Source organism: Apteryx mantelli, chromosome 3 (genome assembly GCF_036417845.1).
Source record: "Apteryx mantelli isolate bAptMan1 chromosome 3, bAptMan1.hap1, whole genome shotgun sequence".
Lineage (NCBI taxonomy): Eukaryota > Metazoa > Chordata > Aves > Apterygiformes > Apterygidae > Apteryx > Apteryx mantelli.
This window is the reverse complement of record NC_089980.1, coordinates 131,518,064-131,538,396: the sequence shown is the minus strand read 5'-3', so window position 1 is coordinate 131,538,396 and position 20,333 is coordinate 131,518,064. Positions and strand designations below refer to the sequence as shown.

The window sequence follows — 20,333 nt, the reverse complement described above, 5'->3', positions numbered from 1 at the left end:
AGCACCTTAAATGCCAGCAGTTTGTACAGAAATGTTGAGTATTTGGGCGTATGCAGCCCTGTGGAGAGAGGGGAGCTGAAGCGGAAAATGTACCACCCTGAAGTTCCCTCTATCAATCCACTAGGCGCTAAGCAGGCACAGCAAGAGATAGCAGACATTCCCTGGGCTGTTCAGTTCTTACAGCTGCGCTGAGTGTGCACTTTTTAGAGTTAAAAGAATAACAGCAAATAAAATGATCACCATTATCATCTCTCAAGCAGGGCTTATCTCTGCTTACCTCTGTGAGAGGCAGATGATACTAAGGCCCTAAACCTGGAAGTACATTAACATATAAAATTAAAATAAGTCTAGATTTTTACAGGAACTGAATCATTCTCCTGACATGGTTTTCAGCTCTGGCCTGTTCTCTCTGCAGCGGCAAGCATTTTGTGCTCTGCCTATTGTCAATGGCAGAGGAAAAGGAAAATGGAAAGGAGAAAACAAAATCCTGTTTGTTCAGTTTTTGATAAATTCTCATACACCTGAGAGCGCATATTTGTGGAGCAACAGAGAAGAGCTGGCATTTGCGGCATTGTCTTTTCTTTCTCACCTTCAAAATCAATTAATTAAATCAAAATCAATTAAACCTGGCTTTTTGATTTACTGCACTCACAGAGTCAAGGGGCTGAAGCTGGCAAGAAGAAAGAATCTCTTTCATTTAAAAAAGAGGGCAGTTAGAATAATTCCTCTGCTTCATCTCCACCCAACCCTGTCTATATCCCATGGCCACTGCTTTTCTGAACTAGCTTCCAAAGCAAGCTGGAAACTAACTACTTTCAATCTGAATAGTAGGATTTTCTGTTCCACAAATCTTTTCCACTATAATCATACAAGAGGAGAGGTCTTATCCCTTGCAGTCTTCTTGAACACTCTGTCTCTGAATATCTTGCAGTTGGCATGTCAGGTAAACAGTCAAATTATTTTGAGCTTTTTTGGATAGACATGTGAAACTTTACCTTGTAATCAATAGTCTGTCACAGATACGTAGACATCCTCACCTTTTGTACATCACAGGCGGTTGAATTTCATCTACAATCCATGTATTGAGTTCAGAAACTTGTCCATGACTAAGGCAAAACCTGCATTTAGCTGAAAAACATGTCCCTGAAAATCATCAAGTTTTGACTCGAAAGTGTACGTGGAGGATCCGCTCTTTCTGTTGGTAGTTTGTTCCAGCAGTTAATGAAAATCACAGCTGTGTCTTACTTTAATTCATCCACTGGCTCTTTTTAAGCTTTTCTTCACTAAGTTAAAAAACTCTTTACTTCCACTATTTTTTTTTCTTTGTAAAGGCACTTAGGCAATATAGTCAAGTCACCACCTAGTTCTTTTTGGTGAGATGTACAGTTTGAGCTGTTTATGTATTTGACCTTGCACCATGTCAAGCATTTTTTCAACACCTTGAAGCAATTTGGTAGCTCTTTAGTACACATTTTCAATGTTTCAAGATTCTATCAAAAGTATGAATTTCAGAAACTGCACAGCAATCAAACTGCTTTGAAATACCAAGTAGCAACAAAGTGCCACAGCACACATCTTGAAACAGCATGTGCAATTATCTTAAGAAAGGCCTTAGAGACTTTTTAACAAGAAAGTTATGTCCAGTGCAATATTTCAAGACCAACGAAGTTGGCTTGGAGTTATTCCATGTCACATTTACACACTTTGGGTTTACACACACTGGGTTTAAACGTGACCTCCCGAGAAGATAACAAAGGTGTGTATCTTGTTTTGCTTATCTTGTGCCAAAGGGTGTGAATAACTTTTAAACTTGCGGCCTTCATGTTCAAACCTGTGCCACGCCCGCGGGGACGAAGGCCCTCCGGCCCCCGGGTGCGCACTGAGCCCCGACAGCGAGGCACCGCCGAGGCCCGAAGCCCCAGCGCAGGACACGGCGGGACGGGACGCTCCGCACTGGGGACTCAGGGGCCTCCTGCCCGAGGCGCCTCCTCCCTTCCTCGGCCCTCTGCGCTCCTCAGGCCCCGCCACAGGCCTTTCCCAGCGCCACAGGCCGCGGCCAGGACACGGCAGCGCGGGTCGGGCCCGCAGGAGCGACAGGGAGGGCGAATCCTCGCCGCCTCCCCCGCGCCCGCCTCAGCGGCAACGACCGTTGCGACGCCCCCAGGAGGCCGCTCGCGCCGCCCGCCGGAGGGGGCGGGCGGGGCCGCGCACGCGCACACAACACCCACGGGCCGCCTCGCCCGTTGCACCCTGGGAGCTGTAGTTCTTAGCGCCCGCCCCGCGTAGGCGCCCGCGCCTACGTCATACCGCTCAGGCGTGGCCGGCTAGAGCGCCGCTACAGAGCATCGTCGATACGCGGCGGGGCGGGTAGAGCGTCGAGAGGCAGCGCCCGTTGCCCGCCCCCCGCGGGGAGCGGGAGGTGGGGCCGCGCCGCGCTCAGCAGGTGCCCGCCACAGCGAGCGCCGCTCTCCGCCGCGGGGACCGTCCCACTGGCCCCGGGGTGAGGCAGCGGCGGGCGGGCCACGGAGGGAGGCGGGGGGACGCTGGGGCGGGCGGGCCCGTGAGGGAGCGGGGCGATACCGGTGCGGGCGGGCCCGCGCAGGGAGCGGCGCGGGCGGGCGGCTTTTGGTGCCCTCCGTGTGCTCCCGCCCTGGGGGCCGAGCCCTGCCCGGGGCCCCCCGCGGCAGCTGCCCGCGGCCCGGCCCGGGGCGGAGGGCGCTCCTCGGCCATCACCGGGCTCCTGGCGCTCCGGCCCCGGCGGCCCGCCTCGACGCCCCCAGAGGCCGCGCCGCGCCGGGCGCCTCGGGGCCTGCGCGCCCGGGAGACGTCGGAGGGTTTGGGGACGCCCCTGGGCGTCGGCGGCGGGGGGGGAATGGGGGGATCCTTCTGGCTGTGCTCTTCCAGGTCTGCAGAGCATAAGCAAAGCATCTCCTGCCCCACAGAAAGCTCTCCGGATGGCCGGGGAGGCTCAGCACCTCCGCGTGTCTCCTGAGGCAGGTTACCAGCTCCCTTGCCTAAGTAAATATGGCCTGGGGAGGAATACGCGTGATTCGGCGAACTTAACTATCGCCTTATTTTACTGTGAGCGGTGGTCGCTTAACGAGGTTGAGGTCAGTTGCGCTGGAGTTCGGAGAAGTGCCGGGAAGATGAAGCTGCTTTGGAAGCATCTCTAGCCCTCCCTTGGCCTGAGTCGGATCCAGTGTACTTAAACATATCCTTGACAGACAGTTCCTTAGCCACCTCTTAAAGATAATGAAATTCGTGGAGTGCCCCCTCTCCCTTCCCAAGGTAACCCGTTTCAGTGCTTGGCTATTGTTTATAGTTGGAATTTTTCCTTAATAGCTGACCTAAATCTCTCTTGTTGAAAATAAGCTGATTATTACCTTGCACTATCCACAGTAGACAGGGAGAACAATAGATCACTGTTCTCCTGTTAACAGCCTAGTCCCTGTTCTCTTGTCTCCACTCGCAGCCCTCTCTAACTTGAGTGAACCCACTTCTTTTTTTTTCTCTGGTCTTTGAACTCTTTCAGTCATTTCCATCATCCTTGAGGTGTTAAACTCGGAACTAGACAGAGCGCTCTGGTGGAGATCTCATTACCTCAGAGGGTAGTGGGGTGTAATCATCTGCCCTGTGTATGGCATCCCTCTTAAAACATTCAGGAGCGATGCTGTCTCATTTTGCAACGCTGTCCCGTTCAATGTCACCTGCAACACTGACGTAATCCATTTGTGATCTACTGTAAGACAGACCATTTTTTGCTATAATGCTACCCAGGCAATTATTCCTAAGGTGGTATTCATGCAGTTTGTTTATTTACTTACCAAGTATGGTATTTTGTACTTGTTAGTTTGATGAGAAGCTTTTTATCTTAATCATCAACATCTCCTCATAACTCTTTCTGTCTAGTTTTATCCACTCTTCCACTCCACCTCCTCCAAGTTTGGGGTCATCTACAAACAGTTAATTAAAATACCAAGTAGTGCCAGGTATGCTGTTACCAAACCCTTGCAGTTTGACTATCTCGAACCCTTTCTTGTTATTTTTCAGTTTTCTCACTAAAGCTGCAACTCTTCCTGTGCTGTGACCTTGTAGTTGAGTCAGATCCTATGGAGAATCTTAAATGAGGGAACCTTCAATTCCTTTGAACTGGATTCTGTGCACAGAGTGGGATTGCTCACAGCTCAGAACCTGGAAATGTGTGTAAAATCTTGAGCCCTTCTGAAGTTTCGGTGCCTTGCATAGGGCTTTTGTATGTCCCAGGCACCAAATATGGACTATGGAGAAGGAGGTTTCACTGCTGTTTCCCATTCTCTCCCTTGAAACTATTATATTAATTAGGGAGAACTGAAAAGGCTTCTTTTGAGACATCAGGCAAATCACATAACTTGCTTTTCAAAAATTCTGAAAACAGTACAGCTGATACCTCCGGTAGATGGTTCTATGCCCTCTCTCTGTTCTAGGTTCTTTTAAATTCTTGCTTTGTGGAGAAACATTAGGAGAAGGTTGTGGACCTCCTCCATTCATTGTCTTTCTCTTATATTTCCCTAGAAATATCTGCTTTAATTCTAACCTTTTTCAAAATTGCATTTACTCTTTTAGAGAGCTTTCTGGTATAACTATCCAAATACCTGATTCTCACCTGCTTGATATAGGATTAAAGTTATAGGTGAAGCATTAATGCTTTGTTATATGTGTAAGGGATTACTTTATCTGACCACAAATGGTCCATGAGACAGAGTCAGAGGGGATAGTTTTAACATTCTTAATGCTAAAAGTCATCAGAAAATATTCTGAGAACCAGCAACCTGTCAGTTAAAGTGAAAGGGCTGGTTTTGTGATGAAAGTGTGGCAGATTTAGTCCAGGTAAAGAGGGAAAAAATTATTTCCTTTGAAATGGCATTTCACAGTGGAAAATTTACAAATTAAAATCTCTGGGGTTGGAGTCTAAGCATAGATGAACGCTGTGTGTATACTGACGTTACTGAAAGGAAGAGTCTGGCATTGGCGGGGTGATAAGCTAAATAACCATTTATTTTTCCTCTATCCTCTAGAGCAATATATTCTTTTTTCTTTTCTTTCTAATTTGTTTAGATGTGTCACACTAAAAATCATGGAACTAGGAAAGGCGAAGCTTCTGAGAACTGGCCTCAATGCCTTGTACCAAGCAATTCATCCTGTGCATGGCATTGCCTGGACAGACGGGAAACAGGTCATACTAACTTCTTTACATCTCCACAACGGAGAACCAAAGTTTGGTGACTCAAGTGTTGTTGGTCAGTTTGAACACGTCCATGGACTCTACTGGGGCCCGTGTCCCGCTGATGCCCCAGCTCTGCTTGCTGTTCAGCATAAAAAGCATATCACTATTTGGCAGCTCTGTTTTAATGCCGCAGAAAGAAATAAGCTTTTGGTTTCTCAGATATGTGACATTGGCGAGCCGTTTCCAGTGCTCCCCCAGGGCTGCGTATGGCATCCGAAGAAGGAGATCTTGGCGGTGCTAACTACGCGAGATGCCTCAGTCCTGCACTCCGTTCATCTCAACAACTCGAGAATTAAAGCAGATATTAAAGGCAGCGGTCTCATCCATTGCGCTTGCTGGACTAAGGAGGGCAATCGCTTAGTAGTCGGAGTGGGCAGTGCCCTTCATTCTTATATATGGGACGATGCTCAGAAAACCCTGAATGCTTGCTCTTTTTGCCCAGTCTTTGATGTGGGAGGCTACATCTGTGCTGTAGAAGCTACGCTGAATTTCCAAGTTGCTGTCGCTACTGAACTTCCTCTGGACAAGATCTGCGGCTTAAATGCCGGTGTTGCATTTGAAGTTCCAGCGAGCATTGACACAGACTCTTTTCCCTCGCAGTCTAGCTTATGTGGCGAGGAAGAATACTCCATGGACGGGGGAATAAAGTCACTGGACTCTGAGAAGTCTGCATCCGTTGTTACGTCTCCCGTGGATCTCACTCACATACTTTCTGGCAAGCAGGGCACTGATTCCAGTCCTCTTCTTCACCTGAGGCCCAAGGACTACCTGACGGGAAGTGGCCAAGATTCGTCACATCTCATTTTGGTGACTTTTGAAAGAAAGGTTACCTCTACCAAAAAAGTTAGCATCCCAGGCATTCTGGTTCCTGATATAATGGCTTTTGACCCCAAAACTCAAACTGTATCGGTTGCGTCCAATACTTGTAACATTATTTTAGTCTATTCACTGACTTCATCCAATTTGCCCAATATTCAACAAATTCAGCTAGAGAAAAATGAAAAACCAAAGGGTTTGTGCTTCTTGACCAATAAATTATTGTTGATAATGGTTGGAAAACAAAAATTCACTGACCCTGCATTTCTTCCATCTTCAAGATCAGACAAGTACATGATCCGCTTGATGATTAAGGAACTAATATTTGAAGTGTCTTCAGCGTCTGCACCAGCTGATGCGAGCTTCGGTTTTAATCTTATTTCAAACATACCTCAAGACATTTCTACAGACGTTCACCTTCTAAACAGTGGACTCCTGCTACCAGGTCGTGCTGCTACTCAGTCCCCCGCCAGCAGAAGAAAACTCATTGAAGAAATTAAGAGCCCCGCTTACGAGCAAAGCTGGTTGAATGTGAGTGACCTCAAAGAAAAAAAGGTTTCCATGAATTTTCCTCCAGCTATTGAGTCTCTGGATGCCGAACCAGTTAATCGCTCCGTGGCACTGTCTGCCACACCACTGGCATTTTGTAACAAGTCAACATCGCCAAAAAGGCAGATGGATGCGGCGTCCAAAATACCAAATTCTTTTAAGAATAACTTATTCAGTGAAAAGGAAGCAAGTTACTTTTCGAAAAATGTAGAAAAACTGTCTGGTAACTTTACAGAATTACAGCATCATCTCTCTGAATTAACTGAGCTGCTAAAAGCTGGGAAGAAAAGTCTTCCAGTCTACCCATCTTCTCAGGAACCCTCTTTTATTAACATCACCTATCAGGTAATTTTAATATTGGAAGCCTTAATGATAAAACATGTTTATGGACATTTTCCATACCCTTAATATAATTATATCTCAGTCCCTATTTACAATTCTTTTAAAACTGTGTATTAGTACTTTTCTCTGACAGGAGATAAAATGAGGGAAATGTTTCAGATAATTCTTGTAATCTTTAAATTAAAATTATTGTCACTTCACATGGCTACATAGGTGTGTATGAATGAAAGCACTGCTATCTGTAACAGTGATGAAAACAGTATTTTTAGAAAAAAAAAGTTATCACTTACTGGTCAATAGGATTAGATTTATGTCTTCTACAGTCCTGTTGCTCTACAAACCTTTATTGTTTTTAAAGTGATGTAAATATTGAGGAATGTCTGCTATTCACGGGTGGGCTGAGGTGGTCGAATGTGACCCAAGCAGGCACATCCTGCCTTTGTAGGCAGGAGCCGGTGAGACTGCAAGTAACCCCAGTTTCAGTAGCAGAATTCAAGTTTTAGGTGAAGTTCCAGAAAGTTATTGTTTTTCCTAAGCAATTTCTGAAGCTTTTTGCTTACAGATGTCAGTGGGGAAAACTGCCATCTGCAGGAGCTGATCTGTATCTCCTGTCCTCTTGTGAGGTTCTCAAATAACTGGGACCAAAACCAAAAAATTGCTTTGTCTCTGAAACAGAAATCTTGCGAAGTAATATTGAGAGTACTGTCTGAGCAGGAAAGAGACCCTTTAGGACACAACAGATAAGTCAATTAACACAGCTTTAAAATGGCTTAAAAATCATATTTTGTATGAGAGGCTTGAATTCTGAATTATCTTGTCCATTTATTTTCCTTGGCTGAACGAAGGTACTTCTAAATCTCGTGCTAGAAAGTGTAAACTGTCTGATTGTCAAAATATGACACAAAATCCACTAGTCCTCTTTTACATATTAAGACTATTAGATATTAATTTATCCCTAGTCAATATTCAAAGGCATTTAAACCACCATTTGCTTTCAATAAACACTTATTTTGTGGCTTTATTATTGCTAAAAATAATGGTTCTTAGCTTAGGTCCTAGACTATATCCCCTCACTGTCTTTGCTGTTCTCCACTGTAAGCATTTAATAGTTGTAGTAACTCTAATTTTTCTAGCTCTCTTAAATCTTAATTAAATGTGAGGCGTTACTCTGAAAAGTGCCCATAGAAAAGTGAAAGTTTTCACCAGTGAGTTTGCTCTCTCATTTATCCGAGATATTTATTTAGAAGCCCACTTTATATTTGAGGTAGCACAAGATTTTATTATGTTTTTATACGCTGTTCTCTTTTTACAGGTAGTTTGGAAGTGAATCAAATTCTAGCTTGTAGTTGCACTCCAAGAGCTAAAATAGTTATACTTGTATGAGGATGTTTCACAAATGAAAATAAGGCTACAATTTAATCTATGGATTTTAATCACTGATGATCTGTGATAAGAAAAGAATTTGACTTTCAAATTATGGGTGAAGTTGGAAATTCTGGCAGAAAATGCTGTCTTTTAACCGTTGCCTGGGTATATTTGACATGGAAATCATTAACAGGCAAAGAGGTCCTCATCTTGTGCTCTTCTCAAATGAATCTGACCCCTGATCATTTCGCTGCTGCCCAAGCTATTAGCTGTATTTTACAAATCGTAGAGGAAACCCTCAATGAGCAGCATCTGTCAGAGGGCAGCGGCACGTTTGTCAGTGCGGGAGGCAAAGAGCACGTGTGTGTCTCCGAGCTCCTCTCCAGCAGAACTCTTGTGTGTGCTTGGGTCCATCCACAGCGTGGAAGCGGAAACAGAACTTACCTTATGGCATTTATCCTGTCTGATATTATCCAGGCTTCTCTGGGAAGTGACATGGTTATGTGAATTTTATCCTGTACCGGGAAACAGAGTTTGTAGATTTTGTAACAATTTATTTTATCCTTCAAAAATGTTTTGCTCTGCCACGTGGGAGACAGTCTCTGAAGACGCTATTTGGATTTTTAAGGTTTTGTGCAGTGATGATCAAAGGTGTGATAGACAAGCGCTTCTGATACGTTAGACTGCTCCTCGTTCCAAACATATATGGATAAGAGTTCTCACCTCTTCATAATACGTGGATCAGGGAGGAGGGAAGACAGAAAACTTGCTGCTTTACAGACTCCCCGGTGAGATGTTCCTCGCAGGTGATAGGGTGAGAGTCTGGATTCTGCTGTGGATGTAGCTTGTTGCTTTCTTCAGCAGCAGTGTCTGATTTCTTCTGTAGTTCTGACAGACGCTGACTTTGCACGTAGTGACTTTGCACAGATCATCTCTTTTTGAGAGCTGGGACTTTAAAGTATAAATCTTGAAAATTAGTCTGAATGTAGCATTTGACTTTTGTAAATGATGTAGTTGAAGGCGTATCTGTGATCCTGTTTTGATGAATGTCATTTTGATATATCTGCTTAACCATACATCACTGTATCTAATGATTCTTTCTTGAATTTACAGAAGCAGCTTTCCAGAAATGGTTCAGATGAAAGGCGAGCTGTTATTCTTTGTGATGGTAAACTCCGTCTAAATGTAGTCCAGCAAATATTCAACCTCTCCCTTGTAGAAATGCAGCATGGTATGTTATAATTATCCAATAATACACACATTTTAAAAATACATGCGATATTCTCAGTCTGCAATAGCAATGTGCATAATCTGATCTGGAACAAAACAAGGAACAAATAATGAAAGGATATTAGTAAAAATTTGCTCTTTTGTTTTATAATGCAAAAATTCTTCTCAGTCGAAGCCCAGACTGATTATGCAAGCCTGTTATGTACTGGTACCCCCTTATGAAGCTGCTGAATTTCAGGAAAATCACTGTCACCCAGTATCTTATTTATATTTTCAGCTATTCTGAACAGAGAACTCTGAATAACAAGGAGGTTCGAGTCGACTTGTGGTTTTGTAATCCAGTTTTCTATATTTTAATTTGTAGTTCCATCATCTGGTCTCCCTTAACCAATCCTGTAGTTCTTTATAAACACAAAAGTAGCTCTGTAAATTTTAGTGGTATAGTTTGCTTCAGTTTTTGCTGTGAAGGAAACTGCCTTTCTTCTTGCTGTTTTCTTCTCTGCTCTTACCCATTCATCCCATGCACATCCTGTATGCCTATATTTGTGTCAATTCTAAGTCTTATTTTCAGCAAAGATTTCTGCCTTGGGGTATGATCTCTCACTACTCCATATATTCTCTGTACTGTAGTCCAGCAACTGCAGCTTTACCATCTGCTCACTGGCAGATTACTGAGCAACTGTCGCAAAGACTTAAGGCTGGTTTTTTTGCAATTATAAAAGTGTTATTTTTCTGTAAATAGTTGTTAAAATATGTTTAATATTCCAATACCTAGATGAAACTGTAGTATAATAACTCACAAGTGAATTGTGGAAAGGTCCTGACCACTCTCTTACATTAGTTTATTGCAAGATCAGTCCCCGCAAGATCAGTCACCTGTACTGAAACACAGCAGCTATTTAATAATGTCGTGGCACAACCCAGAAGCATATGATATACCCAGACAGTTTTGTAGATAAAACTTCAGCTTGAAAAATTAGAAATTGATATCTTGAGCTGTAAGACCTGAACAACTTCTCTTTCTGGCAAATACTGAGGAGTGTGTCTCCATTACCTGCATTAGTTATGACTTCTTATTTATAGCTTTAAAAAATGTAAACTTAACAGAATTGCTTACCCATGAATGAGTAATCATCATGAATATCATCATGAATATGACTGGCCTTACTAACTAAAATTTAAAACTAAACGGTGTTATAATAGAATTCTTTATGGATTTGACTAATACTAGGAGATAAATGGGCACACCAGCAGTGGTATTTTTAAAATCAATACAATTTAGGAATTTGAAGTTTTGTCCAAATGAGAAGTTAAGCCGGAAGATTAAAGGGTCGTGTGCTTTTAAACTACAATCTTCTCATGACCTTACTTGTAACATGAAGTTACATAGTGTAGCTACACGAAACAGCTGGAAATATTTCACTAAACCCCCACAAGCTCTGTCTTATTACTTCATCACTTTAAAATATGCAAGTATGAAAATTTTCTATTTTACATAAATTGGTAAAAGTCAGTGCTTCTAATTCTATAAACAATTTCAAAATGTAAAAATAATGCTAATAATAATGTAAAATCAGATAGAAAATGGACCAGAGACGTGGGGCTTATACAGTGTGGTACAGTATTTCTTCCTTAGGAAGAATAGAAGTTGTTTAAATTGTTCTCATAAGCTAAATAATAGAAGCTGTTTCTAAATTGTTATATGAATTTGACATTTATTTTAATAAAGCTCTGCTTTGTACAGTATCTGCACAGCTTAAGAACTGTAAAATAGTCTATGAATACCTAATTAAAAAGTCTGATGCTTCTGAATCCTGTTGTTCAGGATTTCATTCCTGTTCCTTATTTAAAGTGTGCATTTACCATAGCCCCATCTCCTGGTGGGAAGATTGGTCTGAAAGCTGTTTGGCGTATTTGTTTACACATACCTTTATTTTGGAGATCATGCAACCTGTATCTCCCCGGACTTTTTGCTAGAAAAACTGTGAACATACAGATGTATTTAACTTTTAAAGAAATGTTTTATATCTTAAATATACCTAATTACAAGAAAAATTATAAACAGATGTTTACATGTTTTCACAGGTTCATCTTGGATTGTTCTCACAGCAGACAGTGAGGGCTTCATTCCATTGATGTTTACATCCATGCAGGAGATAGTCATAAGAGATGCCAGCATGAAAGGTTATAGCGTCCGTTCTTCCAAAACTTTGGACATCATCAGTTCTACAGAAGGGTGTAGACCCACTTGTTCGGAAAGCCTGGACATCACGAGTTCTTTAGAAGTCCTCAGAGACTGTTCTTCCAAGAGTTCAGGCAGCAGCAGTTCTTCAGAACAGTCGAGCAGAAAAATGTAATTTTTAACAGCAATTTTGTAATTCCTATCTTTTATGATAGCAGAGTTTTAAATGTGCTGTGTAGGACTGAATTTTTAAATAATGGTCTGTCTCATACCTCTGTTGAATTTCCATCATTGCTTGTTGAGGATCGCTGTAAATCATGTCATTATTTATTTGGTCATCCTTGGAAACATCAGCCTTTTCTTTTTTAACTGAGGAGTGTTTTAAATCTACCTCTTGCTACACATTACAGACCAGGTCTTTGTATCCTCCAACCACTTTTTGTAGGGGTTGAAAAAAATGAATTCTTACAAGTTCCAGAGCTAAGGTTTCCATCTTGGTCTGTAATATGTTGGTGGTTTTAGGTGATAGCACACTTGCATAATAAAGAAGTCCTTGAATGCACTCAGTTTTTCCTCATTTCCTCACTTCTGTCAAATCCTGAAATATTTTATTGTTCTTATTCAGAAACTTCCAGGTGTTGTGTCTACAGAAGTTCACGCATTTTTGCACTGATGTTAGCTAAGGGCATAAGCACTAGTTTAGGTGTATGGAATTTGGGCCAAAGCGTGATCGTGTTGAATATCTGTACGGTGTAGGAGCAAGGCCCTTTTCTCTTCCTCTGCCCCCAGTTTGTCTCTGTATACTTACCCTCTGTGTAAATTTGGGAAGGTTGCTGTCACGTGTATCATCTCAATAGTCATAAAATGACATTAAAGTTGATTACATCTGAACAACTGTAAGCATTTGCTAGTTAATATTTCTAATCTAATAAACATTCTTTGTCTTCATGTAGAACTTTTTCCCCATTACCTTTGAAACAGTACCATAATATTAACAAAATTGGCTTTAATACATCTGTTTTAACTTTCATAGACAATGGATGTATGTATTGAACTGTCAGAGGAGAATTTTAATATCTGTTTTAATATAATTTGTAGGACTTTAAAGGTTGACTGAAGAAACTGCTTTATAGGCTTTTATAGGGAGAGAGAGAAAATTCAGAGGTAAAATTTTAGATAACAGCACAAGTTATGGAGCATGGACTTCAGCACTGCAAAAAAATATAGTAGTCCAAGATTGTTACCCATAAAATTAAAGCATGATAAAATTTAAAAGTTTGTCAGCCTTTCACAGTGGCATTTACTGTGTGCAAAAGAATCAGGTGAGGAGATTATAGAATTGGAGCTGTCGTCTCAGGACTAGTATAATCTTTTTTTTTTTTTTTAATTGCCTATTTGGAAATTCAGCCATTGTCACCAATCATCTGTCCACAAAATATAAAATTAAAGATACAAGGGTAGGTAAAGCTGCCAAGAGAACCAAGTGTGTGTTGCAACCAGAAGTCAGCAACCTCGGCTTTTGGTGAACAAGAGGAGTGGAACAGGTGAAATAATGGTCTGGCCTGCTCCAAAGCTTGACAATAACCAAAGCCCCACATATATGAAATGTATGGCTAATAATAATAGGACTTTAATTTTCAATACTGAAAACATTTTGAGAGAACAGTGCAGCAATTAGTCGTTACCATAGTCTGATGTAGGGGGCTGAAGACTGGAACTAGTAGAGTCCATGACTAAGGCTGCTACTACCTTGTTATGATAGCATGGATAAGTAATTTAGGTTTTTTATTTCAGTTTAACTGCGATATAGGTTAATAATAACCCTTCAAATAGGTTTTGTGAAGCATAATGCAGCAAGTGTACAAAGTATTTATGAATAGATTTAGTACGTCAACCAGCTTCTTCCAGACAGTTCATCAGAATGTATAGACAAGATTACATTGAAAAGAAAACCAAACACACACGAAACCTGAAAGATGTTAAACTCTTTTTTTAGTTAACACCTCTCATCTGCAAAAGAACAAAGGAACCAGTGCAAAACTGATTAGAGCCGTTATCTTGCGCGGGTGCTGCAGTTATTTACCTGCAGGACAACTTCAAAGACTTACTGGTGCTGGGATAAGCATGAGTTACGGGAGCTGAATTTAAAGTAGAGTTTGTAATTTACCTTTTTTTAAGTCTCTCTCTGAGTTTGGTTTTCATTGTAGGCAATTCTGTGTCCGCCGTTGTAGGTGCTACAGGTTAATACCGTGACAGGGAGTCGTCGTAAGCTTGGAGATGGGGACACCTTGGAGATAAAAAGCACTTGCTGCAATGTCACTAGATCTTGAAGACAGAGGTGTTATTACACTAGGGTTTATGTCAAGAAATGAACAGCTAATGGTTTTCAAAATCTCTTTGATGAAATGTTATTAAAAATCTCATTTTCATATATTGATTTTTCATTTTATTTTCTTCTACTGAAACTTCTGCTGGTTCTTGACTGAATATGGATTTTGTTGAAATCCATATAAAGAAAGCCTGTGCTCTCAGTGCCTTTGAAAAGATAAAACCTTAAATGAATCTTTTTCATGTCAAATCAGAGATTTCTATTCTGTTTACAATGTCCCAAAACTTTAAAAAATGAATTAACATTCATAAACCAGGTAATAATGGGAAAACCCTTTCATCCGTTGTGTCTTTTAGCTCTTAAAAGCAACCTTTAAAAGAACTTGCGAAAGGATCCTCTCAGCTAAACCTTACTAAAATAAAATGACCCAATAACACTACCGTTTCAATATCACAAAAATGAATTGGCCTGGAATAATGTGAATTTCCTCAGCAACATTTTCGGATGTACACACTGTTCTGCTGGCTATAGTCTACTATGTGATGAGTCTAATTGTTATGTGTAGTTAGTAAGTTATTACAAAAAATGTCTTCTAACTAACTGCAGATATTGTCCGTATGAACCATAAGCTTCATGCAACTTACTTGGAATTTCTTTCAATATTATCAATCATCAGCCATGTTCTTCATACATATAACATCTATAAACACCCAGCAGTAGCACTGCCCGTCGATACAACCAGACCACAGAGGATCGACCCCTTTCAAATCCTGGAGAGCAAACGTGAAGCAACTTCCCGACGAGTGCCTGCAGCTCAGCAATATCCTCGAGGCGGGAGGCCCACCAGGTCCCTCAGACACTTGCGTGAAGCTAGGGAGCTGATAACCGGCTTCGATCGAAGCCCAAATGCCTCTGCTTCAGGCCTGTGCTGGTGGCAGTGCCCAGGACCTGCTCCCTTCGGACTCCGTTAGTACTGGGCTGGCAGTAAGGGTGGGATTCATTTCACCAAGTTTCAGACGGTTTAAAGTTGCCTTGCCAAAGATGGCTGGAAAGGGCTTCCCTACTTTCAACAAACAGGTACCTCCAAAGAGGGGGTTGGTTACCTCCTCTTCAGATTGGTGGCCAAGACAGATGAAACAAGTCACCCGGTGGAGGTGTCCTTTCATCTCCATTCTCCCCCAGCTACATCTCTTGAAGCACATTTTATATGGTCACATTTTGTCTCCTACGCTCCACATCTCCATACATCTTTGTTCCATCTTCAGACCATGCTCTGCTTTTGGTTGGAGCCTGTCAGTTCCACAGCTTAATTTTGTGCTATGGATACAACCTGCCATCAGGCTTTACCTTTTCCACCTATTGATTGAATTTGCCAGAATTTAGAAGTGCTTTGGAAAAATACTCCAGACCTGACTGAATTACGTTCACAGTTGGGGTGCTGGTATACCTGATAGATTCAGAAAACTATGTTGAGAACTGGAAAATGGTTTAATTTTAAGACCACTTAATATTTATGCAGCAGTAGCAAACAAAATTGTACAAAACTAGTGTGCACTTGCAGACTAATTAAAATCAGTCAGTTAGACGTGCTAGTGCTTTTCATGGGACCAGCCCAAGGGATCTCAGAATTGTCTTTTTTAGGCTAACCTGGACAAATGCTCAAATAAGAGAAAAGAGGCCATTAAATTTCATCTCAGAACCAAGGAAATTGCTTTCCTCATCAATTTCCAAGATTTTCCTGTTCATATTCTTTATTAAATGGCATTATGTTTTGAACCATAAATTGACTCTTATTCCTGTTTTCCATATATTCTGCTAGCTGATCAGGCTTTCCACGTCAGCCTCTTGAGAGCTTGAGTAGAGACCGGTATATCAGCCCATCAACTATTTGGAAGTGCATCCAGTGACACCACAAGTCTGCCTGTCCTTTTAGACAGACAGACACTATAACACCAGGTTCTTGTCCTTGATCAGTAAGAGTTATTTTATCCGTCCTCTGTTAGGCTACTTTAAGTTATTTTATTTTTTAGTGTTTAGTTTCCCCATTTATTTTTTGTGGGTATATTCCTTCCTAGAAAATGATACACCTATAACTCTTTTTACTATATCCTACTAAATCCCTTACTTGTCTCCGCTATCCCAGTCCTCTCAAAGAACAGAGATAAAGTGGATCCCAGAAAAGCCTCGGGATTAAGTGGTAATCTTCCTACCTCATTCAAAAGAACAGTCAAAAAGGAAATGAGAAGTAACAATGTTCTTTATCGGCAACCACAGTTAAATCTTTCTGCGTCATTTCTGCGGAGAGTGAAAAGTGCCCGATTCCGACGACCGCTGCACAAGTCAGCGACAGAGGCCCAGGAAACGAGGTGCCGCTTTGCTTTTCTGCCCTGCTCCGCTCTGGCCGTTTGTAGGCTCGTGGTGTCAGATTTGGATTCACCGCGTGTCTGCACCCAGTGAAACTGGGGGGCACCAAAGGCGGTTTTAAGGGGACACTTCCTTCTCCGCGTTGCTCTAAGAAGTCTGTGGCTGTTATCAATCAATCACTGGCAAAGCAACATTTTACAACCAACATTGATGGATTTTCTGCACTTGCATTGACTGTTCCTTCTTTCTTTCTTCCTTTTCCCCCTCCTCTCAGCCACGGACAAATAAAATAAATAACAAAATATTTCTCTTATTTGTCATGTCAAGCGTAGGCTAAGGCTGGCATGGTTTTGTGAGTGGGGGGGACCAGACTCTCCTACAGATGATACGCATTAGCACAGCCCGGTGCACTTTCTTCCTTTACTTGGGGCCACACCGCAGGCAGCAAGTATGATACTGTGGGCTGGTAACCAGCGAGAGCACAGGGGGGTCTGAAAGGTGAAGGAAAATGCCGACCGACGGCTTCCCTGTGGATAATTTGTGCTAGTTCCCAATGCATTACATCCTGCACTCTCCTACTGGTGCTCACCTTTTAGACTGGGTCTATCAGACACTTCCTAATTGGCTTATTACTGCCTGCAGACATCGAGCCCGCAATCAGCGCTGGTTGCTAGCAGCACCATGGCCAAAGCGCATTCGTTTCTGTCCTATAACTCTGATAATGCAGACATCCCAGCATGTTTTCTAACTGCTTGTCAGTCCTTCTGTCAAGCTCCTTGTTCTTTCAGTTGCACAGGCAGAACAATTAAATTACGTCTTTCTTAACCTTCATTACGTTGGTTCTGCCGACAGTCCAGCTCCTGGGGAACCACTCGTCCTGCTGCGCTGAAATTCCACCTTGTTTGCTGCAGTCACCGATCATCTCTTGTGTCAAGTTGCTGCTTTTTCTATTGATCTGCTTTTATGTGAACACTGGTTCAGAGAGTGAATCAGGGAGGGACAAAATCTGAACATGTGAATATCTGATAATTACAAAAACGTAATTTATTCTCTGAGTTTCCTCTTCACTGCATGTGGCATTCAGGTGTCTAAATCCAGCACCTTTCCTCCCAGTCACTGATATCAATCCAACAACCTTTAAGAAAGGATTTCAGAGATTTTGGAGGGAGTTTGCTTGTCCTCCGGCTCTTCTTTCATCCCCGTGAGTCAGTGCAGGAATTCTGGAGTTTCCCATTCTCTCTACCTGACCAGCTCAGCACAGCTGAGACTTTGCCAGGAGTTTGGAGGTGACCACAGCGGCACATTTGTCACACACGTATGTCAGTGCTCACGGGTATCCACCAAAATACTGACTCCAACATGGGCAGCACTGGTAGAACTGCTGAAGCTGCTGGATGTGGCAAACGTGCGGATTCTTCTTGGTGACTTTGAAGATGGCCAAAGGGTGAGTTTGGTTTGGAAATGAAAAGGAAATATTTCATCATGGACTACAGCTGATTTCGAAGATGTGAAGACAGAAACTTGCCAACTGTCCTAAACCTGGTTCCATCACCATGACGATAAGCTGGTGGCCTGAGTTGGCCTTAGGCAGGTGAAAATAGCCTTTGGGAAAAAAACCTTTGGAAATGAAAGTCCTCAACAGAGGCTACTCAGGCACAGAGGAAAACCTGTAGATCCCGTGTTGAATGGGATTGGCTCCACGGACATGAGCAAAGACGGGCAAGTAGGGGTTGGCTGCCACGGTCTCGGAGGTGTACTTCCACCTGCTGATCAGCTCTGCAGGGCCTGAGCAATACTTCGACACTGTCTACGGCAGAGTGCAGCATTACTGAGGACAGAAAGCTGAAGGGAGTAGCTGAAATTCATAGTCCTGTCTAACATCATTCGGGACAAGAAATAAATCTTATTTCTGCTTCCGCACTTTAAAGAGCAAAGCTCCATGTTTTCCTACCATCAAACCAACCAACCTGCCTTCTTCACACGCTGCCCGCTAGTTTTATAGTAGCCAGGCTCTTAGTGAGGTCCCCTGTTGTACTGCTGCTCTCAGGTTAGAGATGCTGCTCTATAAGAGCCTCTGAAACTATGCTGAACCTTGTCTGCAGAGCGCTGGGACCATTCCCCCTCCATTAGTTGTTCAGTGGTGCTGTGCCAGCTTGTGTCTTCAGAGACTGTAAACTCTCAGGTGCAACAGAGCACGAAGTCTCCTTCTCTGCCTCACAGATGGAGACATGTGCTTTGTCTTTTGAATACATTTTATACAGCAGATTTGGTGCCAAGTGATGTGAAAGCTGTCTACTTTCGTACATTAAGCCTATAACATACACTCATTTTGTAACCAGAATACTCAGCAACCTGCTGACACAGCTGAACCAAGGTGTTGCAGAGTTAAGGTGAAAAAAACAGCACTCAGGGCAGCACCAAGAACTTGTGATCTCAAAAAGAAATCGCATGAAAACAGAACATTCACTCCCTCACCTGCCAGTTTTATGAACTCAGCTGGCCTTTGCATGGATCAGTCTTGGCAGTCTGCTGAAGGAACAGACTCTGCCGTGCCACTGTGAGCTTGTTTTTCCTGTAACTATGATACAAAATTCATACAAGGTATGTGATCGACCACTATACACTACATTGCTACGGGCTGTGCTCAACCCATGTGAGACTTAGAACTAACTTGCGCACTCTTCCTTGTCTTCAAAGACCTGGACAACAAATACCAGGTACTAAAGGACCTAAGTTTCCCTTGCCAGTGGTCTTCTCAAGGAGATTGATTTACTTTTGCATTTTCTATCTACAAGTCAGAAAGACAGTAGAAAAGGAGGTGAAGAAGTGATACTTGGCAACAAACTATGGGCCCACAGAAGCAGGGTTTGGCTGTAAAACATTGTCCACTTCCGGTATTTTACTTGACATGCAGAAGGTGAATGGAGACCTGAGGATGCAGCAAGGATTGAACCTAGCAGCGACTCTTTTAAGGTGCAGGACTGACTAAAGGAATTACTTCTCAAATCGCCAGTGCCCCTCCTGGAAGCCCAGTGACCTGAAACCTGAGGTCGCTCACTCTGGGACCTCCCAGGAGACAGATGTCCGAGGTGGTATTCACCTATTAGAGTGCAGGACTCAGCACGGGTGATCTAATCCACCTAAGCCGTGGAAGGGCAGCAAGCTAAGGGGCAGACTGAAAGCAGCAGGCTGGGAGAACGTGGTCAGCAGGACACGGCTGGAAGCGGTGACTAACAGCAAGCCCCTCTTACAGGGAGCGACAGGGATGACAGCTCACCCACGCGGCCGGCGTGACTAGCGCTGAGCCTGCTTACCAGCGGTGATGCTTGGGAAGGTGTATAACCTCGGGAGTTTTCAACAGGGTCTTTAGCCACAAACGACGAGTGGGATGAAACTGGGAGAGACAACTAGTGACTAACCCAGCTACTGCCTGTACCGGCGACCAGTCCACTAGAGAAGATGCGGGCTGCCATTGGTGTACTTCAGCGGGTGCAAGGAACGGGCAAGGTTTGCCTTGCAGGGGACTCTGCAGTGACATGCAACTCTGTTATCCTTTTCTTTTCTCCCTCTATTAGTGTAAATCCATTTGCTGGAGCTGCTTGAGTGCAAATAATGCACTGAGAAATACAGTGCATTAGGCACCCAGCTGGTTTAGTCCAATCTCCCATATTCTTAGGATCGTATTTGGGTAATACTTGAATGAGACCCCCTGGGAATTAAACCTGGCCCTTGTTACGACCAATCAGTGCAAGGCAGAAGATTTATATCAGATTAGTATTTATTCTGAATGGTTGTCAATGTAAGAATCTGCTTCTTTCAGTCACGTGGTCTGAACAGATTTACCAAGTATATATCATTTTAAAAAGTGACAAGAAGATACAAAAAAGTTCATT

General features: G+C 42.8%; 1 protein-coding gene across 5 annotated transcripts; it reads left to right on the top strand.

The window, feature by feature from the left end:
* Positions 1-2,359: 2,359 nt before the first annotated feature.
* LOC106496471 (WD repeat and coiled-coil-containing protein) lies at positions 2,360-12,693 on the top strand. 5 transcript variants are annotated; one of them, XM_067294357.1, is made up of 5 exons: positions 2,902-3,288; positions 4,051-4,199; positions 5,095-6,973; positions 9,449-9,566; positions 11,651-12,693. In XM_067294357.1, exons 3-5 carry the CDS (start codon positions 5,114-5,116, stop codon positions 11,920-11,922), a joined length of 2,250 nt encoding a protein of 749 aa, XP_067150458.1. In that variant the 5' UTR covers positions 2,902-3,288; positions 4,051-4,199; positions 5,095-5,113; the 3' UTR covers positions 11,923-12,693. The 5 variants fall into 5 exon arrangements, with proteins under 5 accessions (XP_067150459.1, XP_067150458.1, XP_067150457.1 ...); XM_067294358.1 differs by lacking the exons at positions 2,902-3,288; positions 4,051-4,199 and adding an exon at positions 2,360-2,500; XM_067294356.1 differs by lacking the exon at positions 4,051-4,199.
* Positions 12,694-20,333: the final 7,640 nt, after the last annotated feature.

Excerpts from the sequence above, each read along its gene's own strand:
- LOC106496471 (XM_013957126.2), top strand. The coding sequence starts at position 4,958 with ATGAACGCTGTGTGTATACTGACGTTACTGAAAGGAAGAGTCTGGCAT. Across the intron at positions 6,974-9,448 it reads TTATTAACATCACCTATCAG|AAGCAGCTTTCCAGAAATGG; the intron begins GTAATTTTAATA and ends TTGAATTTACAG. Across the intron at positions 9,567-11,650 it reads CCTTGTAGAAATGCAGCATG|GTTCATCTTGGATTGTTCTC; the intron begins GTATGTTATAAT and ends ATGTTTTCACAG.